General features: G+C 34.3%; 1 protein-coding gene across 4 annotated transcripts in view; it reads left to right on the top strand.

The window, feature by feature from the left end:
• The window catches only part of bou (boudin), a 93,038-nt gene extending 73,013 nt beyond the window's left edge, over positions 1-20,025 (top strand). For 2 of the 4 annotated variants that reach the window (XM_069843955.1, XM_069843956.1), the window contains 2 exons: positions 9,948-10,094; positions 15,088-20,025. In XM_069843955.1, the coding sequence (XP_069700056.1) occupies positions 9,948-10,094; positions 15,088-15,296 (356 nt within the window). In that variant the 3' untranslated portion in view covers positions 15,297-20,025. Of the gene's footprint in view, positions 1-5,610; positions 5,767-9,947; positions 10,095-15,087 lie in introns of all 4 variants that reach the window. The other 2 variants (XM_069843954.1, XM_069843953.1) reach the window with 1 other exon arrangement.
• Positions 20,026-20,456: the final 431 nt, after the last annotated feature.

The raw sequence follows: 20,456 nt of genomic DNA, 5'->3' as shown, positions 1-20,456 counted from the left end.
TTATCATATATCTTTCACCCGTGAAAATGTCAATGAAATGTTTAGCAAAGCAAATAAGCAGAGTAATTTACGGCAGAGGGAATAGCTGAGTCCTTGATTGCAGGCTGTAGTGTTCATAACCGATGGGATCCTTCTCTGCGCTCGCTATTGCAAGATCGCACCTGATTATGTCAACTGCATCTAGCTTGCTAATTACCCTACATGAAAGGGCGTGTTGAAAAACGGAATAAATCGATTGTTTATCAAGATTTTGCAGCATTAGCTGTGACAGTATATTATCTGATCTTAATTTCATTAAGAGGAAATGTAGATAGCGATTTCCAAATTATAAAACGTTGACAGTTTTTAATATTTTATTATGCAAAGTATAACATAGTACAGTAAAACCCCGCTAATTCGAACTTATTGGAATTTTGTCCTCTTCTGTTTAGACAATTTTCGGATTATCAGAAATCATTACTGGAACATACAGCAGCAACACAACGTGCGGTCACAGAGCTTAATGGAAGGTAGACTGTAGGGAAATCAGATTGTTATGCAGATTCACGTCACTGCAGTACGTCAGAGAAAATTAACTGGTTTTCTGAATCTACGTAAAGATTAATTTTTGGGCCTACAGAATATATATGTTATGGTAACAATGATTATTAGAGGAGAAAAATTCGTTCCGGCGCCGGGGACCGAACCCGGGTCCTTGGCTCTACGTACGAAGTATAATGGCATTTGACTTAATATATGTCGAACTTGGAGTCAGGCCACAAAGGGAAAAACACTAGAGGAGAGGAATTCGATCCGGTGCTGTGGATTGAACTTCGGCGTAGCTCAGTGGTTAGAGCACTTGGTACGTAGAACCAAAAACCCGGGTTTGATCCCCGACGCCGGAACGAATTTTTCTCCTCTAATAACCATTGATTTTCTGAAGTCAAAAGACAAGTGATGAATTAATATTTGTAATTAACTGATCTCTAGGTAACCAAATAATAGTAAAAACTTATCTTAATTATTATTAATCACTGATGTACTGTTCAGATATTCCAATAAATAACGACTTCACTGTGTTAACATTATACATTTTTGGTGTTATGGTACCCAAATGTCCACATCTGTGGAGTAACGGTTAGCGCGTCTGGCCGCGAAACCAGGTGGCCCGGGTTCGATTCCCGGTCGGGGCAAGTTACCTGGTTAAGGTTTTTTCCGGGGTTTTCCCTCAACCCAATATGAGCAAATGCTGGCTAACTTTCGGTGCTGGACCCCGGACTCATTTCACTGGCATTATCACCTTCATCTCATTCAGACGCTAAATAACCTAAGATGTTGATAAAGCGTCGTAAAATAACCTACTAAAAATTGTTACCTAATTGACTAGATTCGATGTTGTTTACATCATATTATTATTATTATTATTATTATTATTATTATTATTATTATCATAATTGTAATTTCATTTCATAAGGAAGTACTGAATTTTGATCTCTTGTGAAGATAATGGTTAAATTAGAACTTCCCCCCCCCCCCATTTTATGCACAATTTTCATTTTTCCATTTTTAGAAATATTCCTGCAACAACTTAAATTCGAAATCAGTTTTGAAAAAAGTGGGGCCCAAATTTGAAAAAAAAAATGCTAGGATAGGCCTACAGTAATTCACTAAAATGGATATATCTTAACCATTTTTATACATTGTATTCAAAATTAAACGACATTTTACTCCTACAAACGCGTTCTTTATAATATCTGGAGCACAATTTTAATATTGGCTTTCAGAAATTTTATGATAGATAATTACATTTTAAGAATGAATTTTAGAGCTACTTTTATAGAAATATGGAGTTTGATAATACAATCTCAAGGGAAAAAAATGGAACTCTCTGCATCATTATCCACAGTTAATTCCCGATTTACCACGAAAATCGTCTGTAGCTGCATTTAGATTGGCAACAGGCCATGACTGTTTGACCAAACACCTGCATAGAATTGGAATATATCAGCCCCCTAACTGCCCATTGTGCAACTCAAACCAAGAAATGGATTCGGAACACCTCAAAATCTGTGCTTCAGTGGCTGACCATGATAATATCTTTGAAAAATATTGGAGTGCAAGGCATTAGAAAACAACAACAACATAGAAATATGGAGGCATATTTTTCAAAAGCAACAAAGTAACAAATTTCTGTTACGGAGAAAAGTTTTCTAATAGCATAAGGAAAGTGTGTTCCAAACATCATGCATGTAGCATTAATAATTCCAAACTTATTGAATGGAATAAAGCAAAGAGTCAAAATTACGGTAAACTACAATCAAAATGCAGTGTCATTTAATAACTCTATGTACCAGCGGTTTAAAAATGGCGTCACAACAGCTGAAAAGACCATAAATGCACATTAAAAGTATCTAATATATTTTTTCATATATCAAAGGCAGTGAGTATTTTAAAGGAAAAGAAATTAAGAAGTTATATTTGCGGGAAATTGCAATCAAAGTTTAGTGTCATTTAAAAACTCTGTGCACCAGAGCTTTAAGAATGGCGTCACAGCAAATGACTGCCATAAATGCGCATTAAATTTTATGTAATATATTTTTCACATATCGAAGAGTATTTTAAAGAATTTTTTTTAACATACTGGTTTTTCACATATTGTACCACCCTCTCCCCTTAAGAAACATAGTAAAATCATTTTTCGTTAGCAAATATTGTATTTTCCTTTTTTACTGCTCTTAAATTCAGAAATTTGAGTTTTTTTTTTAATTTCAGAATTTCGGTTCGAATTACCCGAAATTTTGAATTAGCTGAGTTGTATTATATTCTGTTGTTGCTGCTTAGGTTTTGGAGATTTTCACGGAAGAACACGTTTCCAGTTTTCCATTTATTGAGCTTTGACTTGTCCGTGTGTGTATGCAACGATTTCTCTTAATTATTAGAACAAAATGTTATATTCAGTATTCTCATTATCGTCATGAATCAGTGAATCAATGAAGGGAAAAAGACAGGGATACTGAACTGGAAGATATATAATAAATCTTCAGTTTTTGTCCTCAGTAGATTTGTTTCGCCCTCATTCAGTAGTATTTTCAAAATTCCTCCTCCCTCTCCGTAACATTTTGGTTTGTATTCTTTTACCCTTTATTATGAAAATATGTCGAATCTAATTATACCGATGATTGTTTCTATTTCGTTCTCTTAAATTCCCTCAATTTATCTTCTGGTCCAAAAATGTGTAGACCTATATAGGTCTGTTGCTTCTTTTCTGAGGAGTAATCATTTCAGAAGAATTTTAGGTTTGACGCCACGTGACAGTACCTGAAACGTTTCGGAACTACCTACAGGTCCCATCATAATGGTAACATAGACCAAGATCCGAAGGATCGCATACTTTAATGTATTCGTTATGCGTGGTTAATGTAAACAACAGTTGTTTAGATTCGCCAGGCATAACGTGCCCCAACAGAATATGTGACCTTCAAGCCTGGTAAGTTACTGTGTTAACCTGTTGATAGAACCTATAGTTACGAAACACTTCAGATACTGAATCCAACACTGGAGAAAAATCCAAATTTCTTTTTCAAGACACAATCACCTTGAAAGTCTAAAATACAAAATGTCTGTTTCTAAGAACGTGTGGAAAGACAGCATTTCCGAGAAGAAAACTGACACTGAAAGTAAGTTTTCCTCCTTTGAGTGTGGAAAATATTTTTACACGATCGTACTGATCTCGATACTGTTTTCATGTCTCGTAAGTTGACTGTACAACCACAGTCTAGTATATACAATCACGAAGCTCAATACGTAGGAAATATGCATCCATAGATAGTTGCTAACCACTAGGATCGCTACTATCGCCTCATCACAGACAATGCGAAATAGTACCGGCACAGTCTATTGTTCCTAGTACCCTCAGAACTCAAGCTTCGTGACTGTATATACTAGACTGTGGTACCACACGTTGTCTGGTTGCTATAGCCTACAAACAAAAGAAAAACAGTAGGTACTGTTACGATTACTATCCGTACGCAGTATGAAAAGTAAAATAAACAAAAATCTATTCAAGTATAACATATTTTTACAATATCTGAAGTGTGATCATAAAATGTATGTGTTACACTGTCTCTTCAACGAATCGGCGTGATTATTCACTTATGTCAGAAAACTTCTGTTTGAAAACAATTACCATAATAATTAAAAAAGTTAAGCCCTTTTCTAAAAATAGTAATTATCGAGTTTAATATATTTAATTTATGCTGCTTTGTTTTCCGCTAATTAAATAAATAATAAATGTCGAACGCACCAAAATAATTCTGTAAAATTTTCCTCTTAAATAATTTTTTGTGAATCTGTTTTGGTTGTTGTCTATATTTCGCATATTAGAAAGCTGTAAATTCTTATTTAAAAATATTCAGAAGGTAGTGATAAGTTTTACTTGGGTCATTCCATGCAAAAAAGTATATTTTTGAACCATGATATCTCAAAAGTAGGTAGTAGGTTATTTTGTATCTTCTAAATATGAATTTCAAGGAATACTATATTTATATTTTCACAGTTTTGCAGCAATCAGAATTTAAAGTATTGTTTTAACAAAGAACACGGTTTCATTCATTGAAGTTTTCTTACTATGTAAAGAAAGATAGAAAAATAATTTCAATGCAATTCGAAAAAGGAGAGGCTTGTTTATAAATGCCCTTAAAATGAAAAACATATATAATTTTTTAAATAGTTACCCACTGTAAAATAATTTTTAAAAATATAGAACACAAAATGCAATCCTTTTTTTACAGACTGAAAAAAAAAAATGTGTTTCATTCTTTAGGGTATATTGATTCCACTGTGAAAATTTCAGAAAGTTGACTTAAATATCATGTCAGTTTTTAATACATATAATTTACCGGAACAAAGGAGCAGGTAGCCTCTCCCGTCGTACAGAATGTTGCGCGATCAAGGTCAGGGAGACGGTCATTTGAGATTATTCATCGTTATGAAGTCTCGCGAATGCTGCGACCGCCACACATAGCAAGCGATTTTCGACCGTCGGAACAAACATTAATTTTATTAATTTAATTATTCACAGGGGGGTTTTTTTTAGATAAAGTCATAAAACTCGGGAGATGGATTAGGAATAAGATTTTCTTTAATACGATGAAATTCGCATGAATTTAATTTGTTGCATTCGAATATAAAACTATTTTTTTTTTCAATGAGGTGTTTTTATGAGCATGCCTTAATATTATTCGGATTAGTCTTTAAGGTATTAAAATATGGTTATTCAGATTTACAATGACGTCTGTTTAGTTTCGATGACACTTCATACAGGGTGTCTAGAATATTTTAAATGATGGATAACATGTAACTGCCACCCATTTTTCAGTCATCCGTATGACTAAAATTTTAATGATATGGCGGTCATAGTTGGCAGTTTAATTTATTTTCATAATGACATTATTATATTAAAAGCCCAAAAAAATTCATGACATCGCTGGCATATTCTTAAAATTTTGTATGGAATGACCCACTTGCGTTTTGAATTTTAATATTGATCTTTATTTTCTTGTCATGTAGCGAACGGTATGCTCTTCGTGGTTGTGAACCTGAAATCGCCAACCAGTTTGTTATGTTTTTCAGCGTCTAGCATCAGTTGCTACCAGTGCAATAGCACGAGCATCAAGGACCCCTTCCAGTGCAATGAGTACCTGACGAGGGACGTCGACCTGATTCCCCAACCGTGCGACGCCGTGTTCGGCGCCCAGTACTGCGTCAAGCACACGGGCCGCTTCGAAGGTTGGAGCAGCCTGCATGTGGTGTTCTGTGTCTGCTTCTCTTTCAGCTTGTGGGATATATAACTGTCTTGAGCGAAAAGTACACATCAGAGAGTAACTTCCACAGTAAGACCAGTTTGAAGCCTTAACGCAAATTTCTTGTTTTATTTTTTGCGTGCTTTCTCTAACTACAGCCAATGCTACCAGTTCCGAAGATTGAATGGTAGATGGATGCAGACTAACTACAAGAAAATACTAACATAACGAAATCCTAGAAACCTGTGAAATTACTTCGTTATATTGAAATTTCGTTGTATCGAAATACGTTATTTTTCTAAAGGAAAAAGCATGCTTGGTCATTTACCTCTATTTCCACCGTACGTGTTTTTTTTTTGCAGCTATTGTTGTTAGGCCTTGAAAGTTACTGTAAAATTTCCACACAGAAACTTGTTGCTAGGGAAACCATTCTTCATAACATAAAACTATACTCAAATAGATCCATTACAGTGCACTTATTGTTACTTAGTTACCATTACAGTGCAGTTTTGCTAAGGCTTTGAAATAATATTGCTCTAAATTTTCAATGCAAAATATATTGTACTTGCAATTTTAGAAATGTGATCGTGCAAAAAATGTTGTATAATGCACGTTAGTAAAGTGCATTACAAAATCCCGGAAATTGAAAAACTCGCTCTGCTCGTTTTTCAGACTTTTCCTCGATTTTGTAAAAAGCACTTCCCAACTTCGTATCATAATGTACTATTCTCTTTATATCAAGTGACATTCTGAAATTAGTCCCAGTACACAAGTAATTTATCACTATGGTTCACTCCAAGTGTATCGTACGTGTTTATTATCACCTAAATATTGCAGAACTCGCGATTACAAATCAAATGAGTGGTTGCACAAGTATATAGTTGTTCTCGATACTGAGATATTACTGAGAGAGGCCGCGCAACTTCGATGCTCTCGTGTCCGTAGTCAGGGGAAGTGACGTCATTGGGCGTGGTGACACAAGTTACATTGGTTCATGGCCTAACTACTAATAATATTAGCATTCGGCTGTGACTCATTTGAAATTCTGCCATTTTTGTTTCAACACGGATTCCAGAACTGGAGCTCATACTCATTGCAGGGAAAGAAGTATTCTGCATAAAAAAGTCAGTTCTGGTATTCGAACCCTAACATATGCAATGTATCATTTGACAGTGCCACACTCTGCCACGGAGCTAATAATGATGATAATAATAATAATAATAATAATAATAATAATAGTTTGTGGCGCCACAGCCCTTGGAGGGCCCAGACTGACCAGCCGGCTGCTGGCCTCACGTTCACATGCCGAAACAGAGGTAGACGATCATCCAACCATATTGGAGGTATTGTGTGGTTAGCACGATGATCCCCCCAACCGTTATAGCTGGTTTTCGCAACCGGATTTTGCTACCTATGTATCATGGCTCCCCAAGTGCATCACGATGCTGGGTGGACACCGGTCCCATACACTGCCGAAATTTCATGAGAAAATTTCTTCCCCCATGAGGATTCGAAGTAGCGCACATTCAGTAGTAATGCGAGTCCTAGGCAGAATGCCTTAGACCACGACGCTATGGCACGAAGCTATTATGTATTAACGATTCAATACTGCAGCTGGCAACTAAGCGAAGGTTAAACTACCATAATCTGACTTGTAATTTGCTGTAGCTCATGTTAACCGCGCATTAGGACTTAATAATTTTCAACGTGGACTATATCTTTGTTCACCATGGTATGTGGAGCTATTTTATGTAAATGAATGGAAAATGAACTATGTACTGATATGACTACTTGCTGAACACTGTATAAATGAAGTCCAATACATAATTCAGAGAACGAAAGTTAATTTTTTACTTTGATACCGTACGTATTAAGCGATTTCATTTAGATAGAGATACTGAATAGTTAAGAAGCACGTAAAACTTAAGAAAATGTGTCAGCATCATGGCTCAAATTACAAAAACTGGCGTGCGAAAAAAAACTCTCTGATTGTGTACAAAACCTGGCATTAACATGGTGTTTCATCTAGGCTGTGATTTTTACAGGTTGCAGGTTTCTACATCTGAAAATTTACATGTTTTTATATCTCTTCTGTGCTTTTCAGGAATTACCCTGCTTTTTGTCGTTAATAACATTCTTGGGTTTCTTCAGCTGTCAGGTGTATGCACATTTACTGATCTCTCTAACAAATAAACTATTTACCCGAAAGTTTACTTTTGTCAAGAAATCTTACGTTTATTTGTCCATACAAGTGTTGGTGTTAGCAGTGGAAAATGTTAAAATGTAACATAAACAATAATATAAAATTTAGTATGACTTTCCATGATACTTAAGAAAAAATTGAAATATGAAGTCATTTCCACTGAAGCAACTAGCACAAGATATCTGAACTATTATTTGAATTTTGATTGTCTAAAAATGTATGAAATTGAAACAATTTTTAGAGTGACCATTTGAGAGAACCTTATTATGAAACTTACATGACTTGATGAACATTAACTTCAACTGCCTGCTTCCTTCCTGCTTAGTCTTCCAGTGGGTACCATTCCTGCGATTAGATGGCGGTTTCCAGGTTCATATCTACTGAAGACTTGATTTTGAACAGCAAAAACATAATATCTCAATATGAAATCTTCCGAAAGGAACATCAATCACTATATCCAAAAAAGAACCTGTCCTTTCTCACTCACATACAAATTACAGTCTGATAATAAATTGTACCATACTATATTATATTAAATTGCATTAGACTAAACTGAATCACGTTGCATTGAAATGGGTTGGATTAAATAAGGCTGAATCAGATTGCATTGAACTGTTTGCAATGAAATGTGTTGAATCAGATTCCATTGAACTGGGTTAGTTTAGATTGCATTGAATGGAGTTGGATTAGATTAGACTGGATTACATTAAATAGGGCTGGATTAGATTAAAGTGGATTTATTTTAACTTAAATTAGAATAAATTATTAGATTTCATTGAACTGAGTTAAATCAGAACGAGTTGATTCAGAATGGAGTTTTAGATTCCATTAAACTGGATTGCATTAGAGTAGACAAGACTGGATCAGATGTCGTTGAACTAGATTGGATTAGATGCTATTGAACTGGGTTGGCTTGATTACATTCCTTAGGACTGGGTTAGATAAGAGTAGACTGAGTAAGATTCCATTGAACTGAGCTGAATTAGAATAGATTATTAGATTATATTGCACTTGTTTGAATTAGAGTGGGCTAGGTTAAGTTCTATTGAACTGGATTGGATTAGAGTACAGTATAATGGATTAGATTCCATTGAACCAGATTAAGGTAGGGTTGGATTAGATTCAATTGAACCAAATTGAATTAGATTTCATTGAACTGGACTGGATTAAAGTAGGATTTAATTAGATTCCATTGAATTGGGTTGGATTTAAAGTAGGATTTGATTAGATTCCATTGAATTGGTTGGATTATAGTAGGACGGAATACATTCCATAGGACTGGGTTAGATTAGAGTAGGCTAAATTGGATTACATGGAACTTGATTGGAATAGATTAGATTGAAATAGGTTTGATTAGATTCTGTTGAACTGAGCTACTTCTACTACCAAAATTTAATATAATTTAATTTAATATGAAGCCATTGTTCGTTGAAGTACGTCATTGTTTGATGGATGTTCCTGAATAAGAAACATTGTTGGTCCGATCCTACTGTTTCTAAAATTGTTTAATTCAGGGACAGGATTATTTCATAATGTACTGCGAATCTACGAAACGAAACTCCTTATTGTACTATCAGAAAGAAGCTTTACCTTATAAAATCCACTTTTTCGGCACATTTTAAGTTGCACAGATTGGATGTAATGCCTAATGTTGTACAGTTCTGCCCTGGAAGACTAGAGTTCGGGGAAGTCAGATTTCATATACCTAGAAGTATTTATAAAATTAATTTGACTTTTTAAACTGCCAGTGAAGGTCCAATGGTTTATTCACTTCCCATTCTTAAATTTCTTGACTGTAACATTTCGGGTAGATGTGTGGTTTGTGTTTCCTTGTAAATGTGCTGCTGTAACATGCTTTTGGTGGGAGATCGCTTATCCCGCTTGGTGATGGTGCCGGGTTTCACACGGGATGCATGCTCCTGTGCTAATGCTTTATTTCTTGTGTCTTCTGGGCTTGTCTTCAGCGATGGGTATCGACTGCTATCAGTGCACGTCCACCAAAAGCATAGACTGTACTGACAACATGATTCATGATGGCACGCTCAATGCTGCCAACTGCAACCACGTGTTCGAGGCCAGCTACTGTGTCAAAACTGTCAATCTATATGGAGGTATATGTGCTTGAGTTGCTTCTAATGCATGATTGCTTGTAGGGTAACTATAGTAAGAAGAGAGATATTGTAGGTAAATTAGTAAGAAGAGAGATATTGTAGGTAAATTACGTAATCAGAGCAAGGACTGGTACAGATAAGGTATACATGCTTTTCTTTCTCAACAGCCAATGCCATAGTAGTTGATAGAGGTTATGTGGAAAAATAGTGTTTGTAGAAAAGAAATCCGTTTATGATGTGTGTATTTTCATTTTTCTGGAATAAATATTTACTGAGAAAATAATATCCGAGGCATTACATTTTGGGCAAAGTAATATATTTAAGAAATAAAAATTGATATTAAAGCAGGAAATAATCAAAATTATATTAACATTTGCAGCTTTTTATTTTCATTGCAACATAGCATTTAAATTTTAACAAAACAAAACTATAATTTTTAATTTCTGCTTAAGTAACGAAACTGGCTGAAGTTACACTCAAATATCTTAAAGATATAATAAATTTAAAAATATATATATATTGTAGAGCACAGGTCTTACTAGATTCATTTCTGGTTTTAAAGCATGTTTTATGTGCACACATAATAATACTTTTTTAAGATTGCTTTTTTGAAATTACATACGACTGAGGTTCTGTATCATCCAGCATACAGTCCAGATGTTGCGTCATGGAGCAATGATTTGTTTCCTTTCGTGACAAATAAGGATAGTAGTTTGTACACTTAAAGAAGTTGAATACACCTGTTGAGAGTGTTTCTAGGATTGGTTTTGCTGATAAATTGATGCTGGCAGAGAGTTGAGTGAATATCATTGAAAATAATAAAATTAAAATTGTTTAATTTTGCAGGATCCTTCTCCTATTTTGTGAATAACTAATTTATACAAATTATAGTAATAAGAACTTAAAATATTAAAATAATAATTTTGAGGCAGTTTTGTACAAAGTTGGGGGAAATGAGGAGGGTGTATAAAAAAAGCTCTTGTGGCTTATGTGTAGGGAATGGATTTATAGTTTCATACCTATTTTGTTTGCTACATCCTAAATTCGTTCCATATTGGTCTTAGCAGTGGGAGGAAGAAGATTTTACCTTAATTTCCTGGAACCAAAGTTCGCTTGGAAAAGTCCATTCTTGTATAAAAGGGGTGGTAAGTTGTTCAGGTTAAGTGAGAGCTTACAAATTAGTTTTCTCTACAATAAACCCCTGTTATACCAAAAGAAACTGATCAGTCGGCAATCAGTCTCTTTCACTGTTATAATTTGAGTCTCCAGTTCAGTAACATTCATTGTCAGAATCATTTCTTTGTAGGTACATAAGTTCCAGCTAAAATGAAATATTTACTGAAATTGAAATTTTAAAATTTGTGAATTTTATCTAAACTCCTAAAATTCCTAAGTTGAATTTTATAAAGTCCTAACTCTTTCTTTTTTAGCACTTCCATTCCCTACTTATGTGCCATAGTGTACACACGCTCGTTAAAAATATGAGTCCTTATAATTTCTCTAACCCAGAGTTTCTCAAACTATGGTCCGCGGACCACCTGTGGTCCTCGAGGTCTGCCTTTGTTGGTCCTTCAAAAAAGACAGACGAAAAAATAAAATTCAAACGAATTGCGTATCACACTATAGCTGAAAATCTCAGTTTATAAATGACACATGGCAATTGCCTTTCACTTTTTCTCCCAGTACTGACATTTTATGAAATTTATTTACCCTAACTGTCTATCGACTTCCCACTCTACTCTCAGAAAAAAAAAAGAGGGATTTAAAGCACTATGAACGTGGTGTTTCTCGCTATCTTTTCCCTGCACATCTGGCGCCGTGTCTGTAACCCAGCTAGGGACTACCCGAATTCATAACAGGACCAAAGTACCGAACCTTTTCATGTATTTATGACTTTCTTAATAGTTTGCACATTGAAATGGTCATGTACTATACATCGTACACCAATAATAGAACATGCAAAATTGCATCTTTACTTGTTGAAAATCAGGCATGTTTCTGCATTAACTTTATTTATCTTTTTGCAGATGACGATATAAGAAATTTTCTTATATTAACATTAACTTAATTAGTTAATACTAATATAAAAAAAAAGAATTAATGTATTACAAAATTAGATTAATCCATGACGACAGTGTACGCTGGCTTTATCAAAAAAGACTTGTACAAAAAATGTTAGAAATACCTGAAGATGAAGACATTCACAAAGAATGGGAAAATATTAAAACTCAAATATCACAGGCAGCCACGGAGAGCATCGGAAAATATAAGGCTTTCACACAAAATAAAAAATTAAGATCATGGGATGATGAAATTAAGGAGATCATAAAAAATAAAAATATAGCTTATAGAAAATACCTTCAAACAAAATCCGTTAATGATGAAATAGATTATAAACATAAAAGGGCGATAGCTAACAGACAAATTAGAAAACGACACAGGCAACCATGGAAAGAGTTTATATCTTTTTTAGAAACTGACATTTATAAAATGAAACCCAATACATATAAAATTTTAAAATACATGAACAGAGACATAAAGGAATCCGCCAAGATAAATCCTTGCCCCAAAATAGAAACATTCCTAGACTTTTACAAAAACTTATGGAACAATCCTGCTTTTGATTCAAAATTCTGGGACACAAAAAACCCAGATGAACAATGCATTACCAAAGAAGAACTACAAGAAGCATTAAAGAAGACGAAAAATAGTAAATCACCTGGAGAAGATAACCTAAATTCAGAATTGTATAAATACGCAGGAGATCTATTTCAAGAAAGATTACTAAGATTTCTAAACAGAATATATCTGACTGCCACTTTACCGGAAGAATGGAAAAATAGTGTAATTATTCCCATATATAAAACAGGAGATAAACAGAATGTTGAAAACTATAGAGGGATTAGTATCCTCAACACCTGTTATAAGATATTTAGTAGGATTTTAAATGAAAAATTAAAAAAACATGCTGAAACTTTCCTTCTGGAGTGTCAAAATGGCTTTACAAAGGAAGATCATGTGTAGATCCATTATTTAGTATGAAACTATTGTTAGAAAAAAGAAGAGAATTTAATTTAGAAACCCATATAGCTTTTATTGATTTTGTGAAAGCTTTTGATAAAGTCCGAAGAGACCTTTTATTCGACATATTACAAGAAAAAAATATTCCAAATTTGCTATTGCAAAATATAATAGAAATCTACACAGACAGCAAAAAAGTGTCAAAATAAATAACTGTATATCCAAAAGAAAATTAGTTAATAATGGAGTTCGACAAGGTTGTCCACTATCACCAACTTTATTTAATATTTATATAAATGAAATTATTTTAAAATGGAACCAAATCTACACATCAGGAATCAAAATAACCAGTGCTCTAACATTAAATACCTTACTCTATGCCGATGATCAAGTCATAATTTCCAATTCAGAGGATAATTTACAAAGAGGATTGTATACATTAAATAAAATATTAAAAGATTTTGGGATGGAAATTTCAGCACAAAAATCTAAAGTAATGGCATTTTTAGGACAAGACCCAGTCAGAAGTAAGATAATACACAATAACCAATGCCTCGAACAAGTGCAAAATTTCAATTATCTGGGTTGTGAAATATCTTATCAAAATGAAAAAGATGTGAACAAGAAAATTACCAAATTTACACAAATTCTAGGAATAATAAACAATGCATTAAAAGCTAAATTAGTACAAAAATCTACAAGAATAAAAATATATAATACACTAGCATTACCCACCCTTTTATACGGAAGCGAGATTTGGTCATTAAAGAAAAAAGACATGAACAGAATCAAAGCAACGGAAATGAAATTTTTGAGGAGGACAGCAGGATATACTCTTTTAGACCGAAAAAGGAATGAAGAAATTTTAGAACAATTAGAAGTAGAGTCAGTAGAAGAAAAAATCAGCAGATACAAATTCAATTGGCTAGATCATGTAAGAAGAATGGAAAATTCAAGAATCCCAAAAATTATGATGCAATATAAACCTAGAGGACATCGTCGACCAGGAAGACCTTTAAGAAGACTGCTAGATGGGGCCGAAACAGGTATACAGAGGCCTAATTCGTGAAGGATGATGATGATGATGAAATGATAAATTTGCTTTCGAAGGGAACAAGAGTTGTTGTTGTTGTTTTTTAATGCCAGGCGTTTGACAACAAAGTCATTTGACCTCTTGCATTCCAATATTTTTCAAAGATATTATCATGGCCAGCCACTGAAGCACAGATTTTGAGGTGTTCCGAATCCATTTCTTGGTAGAGAATGGCAAGTTGTAGCCGATTTAAGTGAACACCATATTTTAACGTTTTGGTGGCTACTTCATTCACACACAACCCCCAGAATGTCTGGAGGACCACACCTGCTATTGGTCGACGGGTCCATTGGATCTAGCTGGGAAATCTTGTTGATCACCAGCCTTCCCTCCTTAAGCCACTGGAGGACGATTTTAGTGCCATAGCAGATCAGCACTAGGAACAGAAAAGTAGAAAGAGGAGGAAGGAAAGGGAAATGAACCCCTAGGCCTTGAATGCTCTTATGCCGTCGGGGTCAAAGAAAGTAAGAGTTCAGTCAGAGGACTGGATAGGAAAGGGTAAAGAGGGAATTAGGTATTGAATAGAGGAAAATTATACCAAATTCAGTCATTAACTCATCAAGCTGACCAGTGCTAATTGATGAGTAGCCCCTCCCTTTAGTTCAGCTTGTAAAATTATGCTTACTAACAGCTGCACCACGGGAAGGTAGGGATGGGGCATTGGGCATTTGTCCAGATTGGTTCCTTAAAGCCTTCAATGGGAAGGATTAATGGCTCTTCCCCCTGTGTCCGACAGATACCCTTTTGCAGTTAGGGAACAAGAGTAAGATGGTCCGTGGAACTGTTCTGACTTAAAAAAGTGGTCCCCACTTCAGAAAAGTTTGAGAAACGCTGCTCTAACCTGTTCGAGAAAACTATTAACAAGTTTATAAATTTCAGGTGGGCTAGGAACAAAGCGCTTCTGTTCAGCGCTGGATTTGGGCAACTACTGCAACTACATCAAGCAGCCTGGAGACCAGCTGGAGTACCGGTCATGTGTGTACACGTGTTCATCTGATGGCTGCAATCCTGCTGACTGGAAGAGACCACACCACCTAGTCACGTTGATCGGTGTGGCCCTTCTGACAGTGCTGGCCGTACTATTGTAACTCCTGTAGTGGTAGAACACATATCATCCTTCCACGTTACCATGCCGATAGTGTTCCATGAAGCAGGCAGGATCTGTGCAGGATTCTAGATTATACTACAGGTTTTTAAAATACTCAGAAGGAGTATGTACGTATATAGAATACCTTGGATCCAAACCTCAAAATCTATTTAATGAAATCGTGCAGACAGTTTCTACAAAACTTTTAAATTACCGACAGATACGAGGGACTTTTTTCTCTCTTACATTTTATTCTAATTTATTCTGGGGCTTCATTCTTTAAAAGTTGTATATTACAGAACCATAGAAACTAGAGCCTCTTTAATTACTATAAAAGACTAATAGGCTTCAACAAAATATACAGGATTTGATATGTTTTATAGGATGATATGTGCAGTACTGTAATTTATCGATCAAATCTTATACAGGTATGAACAGTAAGCTGAAAGTTGCCAAATATGTTCTTTTTGAAACATATATTGCAATATTTTATTTCACAAGTGTGATGTGTTTGTATAGATTTTACTTTTTGTATTTTGAGTCCTTAAGTATGGAACTAATATATACCGGTATGTAATGTTGTATGAATTATGAATCGTCAAAACTATGTTATTACAGACATGAGCAGTATACCATAGATAAGAAACAAAGGCAGCGTGGTGTTTAGTACAATGTGGTATGAACATACGGTAATTATAATAACTTTTACATTAAGATTTATAAATGGGGCATTAGTAAGATCACTCATTTCCTAATTTGAATATGAAATCAAAACCTCCATTTCTCCTATATAGAGTTTTAATGTTAAGAAAACTTGCACAGAAATTTGAAACACATTTTGCTCATCTCAGATTACGGTTCATTATGTCTTCATTCTTCCATTCCATTGGAGACGAATTGTAGTGTAGCTGCTGTGTTAATATTTTATTGCTAACACAACTGTGAATCAATATTGTGTGGGTATTGATTTATGCAAGCTTTTATCTTTGCCAAAGGTTGGACGAAATGCAATATATGTATGTTAATAAAAAATTATTTACTGTTCTGAATTGATGAAAAATGTACAAATGAAGATCTCAAGCAGACATTCAGGATTCAAGAAATGTTTTTGGTTTACGTAAACAGCTCAGAGGTTAATGTCACTGCTTGCTGGATATTCAAGGCCTTTTGAAGACTCCTGTTTCAAATAGAAATTGAAGAACATAAAGTTGCATGCATTTGCTCCTACATATTGCGATATTGTGTAGGTACTGAAATGTGGGAAATTTGAAGGTGGTGGTAATGTTGTCTTAATTCGTATTTAATTTTATCTTTCTCCTTCTTCGTAAACATTATCCCTTTCACATCTCAACTTCTGTGCAAATATAATAAGCCGAAAAACGTTTTAAAATAATTTTAAAATTCGCACCAATGTTTACTGTCAGATTTTAAATAAAAATCACTGTATTCTTCAGACGAAATTCTTCAAATCTGAACTTGAAAACCAAAGTTATGAATTCCTTAGGATTGTTTGAACCAAAATGCAACATTGCTACAGTATTTAATCATAGTAGTAATTTAGCTCCAAGAATGTGTAACAAATTTATATTTAAATATCCTAATCTTGTCAATTCAAATAGTTCTAGTGTTAAATTTATAAAGTTATATGTGGATTTTATAAATAATGAAAATTTGTAAATTTAAATTTACATATTCTTATTGTGTGTAGACATAAAACAAATTGTATTATATACTTCTTAATTTAAAACCAGGAATCCGCCCCTGAGCACGAATTCTACTCTTTCAGGGATGAGCTAAAATTTTACCTGTGTATACTATATTTTATGTTACAACTATTAGCAAAATAAAATAAAATAAAAAGTAAATGTGAAGAAAACTATCAGATTGAGGAGAAAACTTTTCGGCCGCAAAATGGTAAGACTGTGACATCAGCAGACCATCACTTTTCTTGTTTTCAGTCATGGGAAATCATAAAAACATGTAGAATGTTATTAGGAAAAAACTGGTGAAATATTCCAAAGTTCTGAACTTTGTTTTATTTAATACGTACCTAAGGCGTAAATTAATTTTGTGCTATCTCCATACATACATGATTTGATTAAAAAAAACCAGTAGTAGACAACACAAAATAGAAAACTCTATCCATTAGTATTATCTTTTTTTTCTTCTTCTTTTTTTTTATATGTTGCACTAGCCTTGAATATCTAATAAGCAAATAAGCAATGGTAGAGCAGGAATAAGAGATGTCTTTTGCTGTAAAGACAGATAATTGCGTAATGACATTATAAGCTACAGAGGTGCCAATGAAAACAAATTTAATTTCCCACTTGATCTCAAAAGTAATTTTCATGTTCTCCTTTGTGTTGCATCCCACTCTGATTTTGGAGAAATTTATGTGAGTTATTTCACAAACTATCGTGACAGTGTGGGTATACACTTGAATATTTGAATACAGAAATCTCAACCAATTAGGTACAAGATGTACGAAGCACTGAGGGACATTGGAAAACAAAAGTGAAATTTTATTTTTATCTAACTTAAAAAAGTGCCAAACTATGTCGCAGTTAATAGTGATCCACTTAAAATGAGAGTTCTTAGCTTATAAGAATCCACTATGAAAATTGTATCCATATATTTAGAAACTGTTTTATTTTTATAGTATTTTAAAGTACTGGTAAAGGAGTGAAGAGGTTGAAGAGATTTCGCACATCCATCTAGAATTTTCATTAGGCAGTTTGATATCTAATTTCATTTGAAATATGTAACTTGGTCTTTGATTCATGAGACCGCAACAGATACAAGAAGCCTAAGTTTGTAGATGATAATGACGATGTCAATGACTACAACAATTTTCAAGAGTACATTGTTCGAATTGAAGGGGAGGAAGCCAGGGAAAGAAAATTATTTCTAAAATATTGTAAGCTTATTATTTCCGTATACAAAGGTGATAATTTCATCTTAATTGAATGCTGGAATATTCTCCTTTACTATTTTAACTGTTCTTACAAATGGATGAATTTTCGTTGCCCCTGTTCAGCCAGGCTATAAAATTAAATTTCGTTAACTTTCGTTGCCAGTAGCATAAAGTAGTTACTTCTCTGATACTTTTGCTATTTTCGTTATCTGTTGATATAGTGACTGTATTAAAATATTTGCTAAATTACATTGTAATTTTATTCAGTCGGCTTTCTTAGGGAAATTACGTCCATGCATGCACGACAAACCTGCTAGAACCAGCCCTGGCTACTCTAGTCTGTGTAGATCTCAAAGTTTCTATGTTTTCAGATCTTGTCAAATTCAAATTCTTCTTCTGCATGTTCTAACATAGCGAGTTTTTCAGCAGCAGAGAAAATGAGTTTGGACAGATTCAGATTTTGACTTCTGCATGATTGCCATCCATATTTCACAGCCCTCATGTAAGTATCAAATTAATTGTTTTGTTAGCGGATATGTAGAAAGATAATAATAGCCGAAATTTCAAGTTATTGAGTTCTTCATCGCAAGAAAACTGTTCCATCAAAAGCATCTGCTCTTGTGTGTATAAGATTACAGTCTAGAGGCTGGGGACCATGGAATAATTTTAGCCAGTAAGCTGCACTACTCTCAAAAATGGCATGCGAAGCTTATGTAAGCACCACAGAGTCAATCACTCAATTTATTGATGTATTTAAACTAATGATTATTTATTAATTTCTTTCTTAGTGGACAAAATTTGGCTGACCTTTGCGAAGTGGGTCATTTAACCAAAGGTTCACAGGTTCAAATTCAGATGAAGATGATGAACTTTTAAGAATAATAAAAATCCTTAACGTATTTTTTTTCCCAAAAGGAAGTGAAGCTCAGAACACTAATATTTGAGAGGTCACAGACAAAGCTAATTAAATTTTAACGAAGGTGAATGTCAGATTATATGGGTATAATAAGACTGAGTAAGGAGAATGGGAAAAATTAAACAATCATTCTGATTGGTCTGTGAATAAGCTTCGGGGCTTCTATCGTGTTGTCTTGGTGTTGGTGGCTGATGTTTCGACCGCTGTGTTGTGGTCATCTTCAGAGCAAGTTGGATAAGGAAATAGTCTGCGAGCTCGTATATATATAGTATGACTACTACTACTACTACTACTACTACTACTACTACTACTACTACTACTACTACTACTACTACTACTATATATATATACGAGCTCGCAGACTATTTCCTTATCCAACTTGCTCTGAAGATGACCACAACACAGCAGTCAAAACGTCAGCCACCAACACCAAGACAACACGGTAGAAGCCCCGAAGCTTATCCACAGACCATGTACAGCAGCCGCGGAAGCCTATGCGAACACTTAATCATTTTGATTAATTAAATCCATTAAACATAAAGTTCTAACATAAAGATTTTCATTGTTCTCCTGTGTTTCGTAACTGATGGTCAACTTTGAGAAATGAATTTTTCCCACCGTGTCTAATTGCAAGAAAGTTGATGCGACATAAGGTAAGGCCACAGTACACTCTTAGGTCACAGTCTAGGTCGTGTATCCATGCCATGTGTTACATTCCAGATTTATGTGGGAAATAATTTCCATAGCAGTTGGCAGCTCTGTAGAGCAGATTTAAATATTGATAATGTTGGGAAATGCAACAGAATTTGTACATTTCAGTTGTGTAATGTTATACTCTTGAGTTTGATATTTTTGTAAATGAAAGTTACTTCTTTATTGTCATAAAATACATAAATTTTATGAAGTTTTTTCATTGATGAAGCATTCCCAAATGCCTCTCATTACAGTTCTGGTTGAACTTGTGCATCTTTTTTTTTTACCTACAAGTCTCTAGTCTTTCTTTCCGGGACATTTAAACGCATATTAGACATGCACTAAATAAGTGACATTGAAGATTCCACAATGAAGACCTCTAGAATTGCAAAATGAAAGCAATGTGTGAAAAAAATCAAGTTGAAAATATTTAATGAAGTAATTTGGTTAGATTAGTAATATGCCATCTCATTTCATCTTTATATATTATCATGTGTTTAAGATCATTGATCACCAATATCTAAAAAGCACGCATAAACGATTCCATGCAAGAAATATTCAATATTGACCAACCGAAAGGAAATAAGGAATCTCTGCATCATCAAAATAATTGGAAGATTCTTTTAAAGTGACGTCAT

The sequence above is a fragment of the Periplaneta americana genome, chromosome 13 (assembly GCF_040183065.1).
Source record: "Periplaneta americana isolate PAMFEO1 chromosome 13, P.americana_PAMFEO1_priV1, whole genome shotgun sequence".
Lineage (NCBI taxonomy): Eukaryota > Metazoa > Arthropoda > Insecta > Blattodea > Blattidae > Periplaneta > Periplaneta americana.
This window is presented reverse-complemented; position numbering and strand designations above follow the sequence as displayed.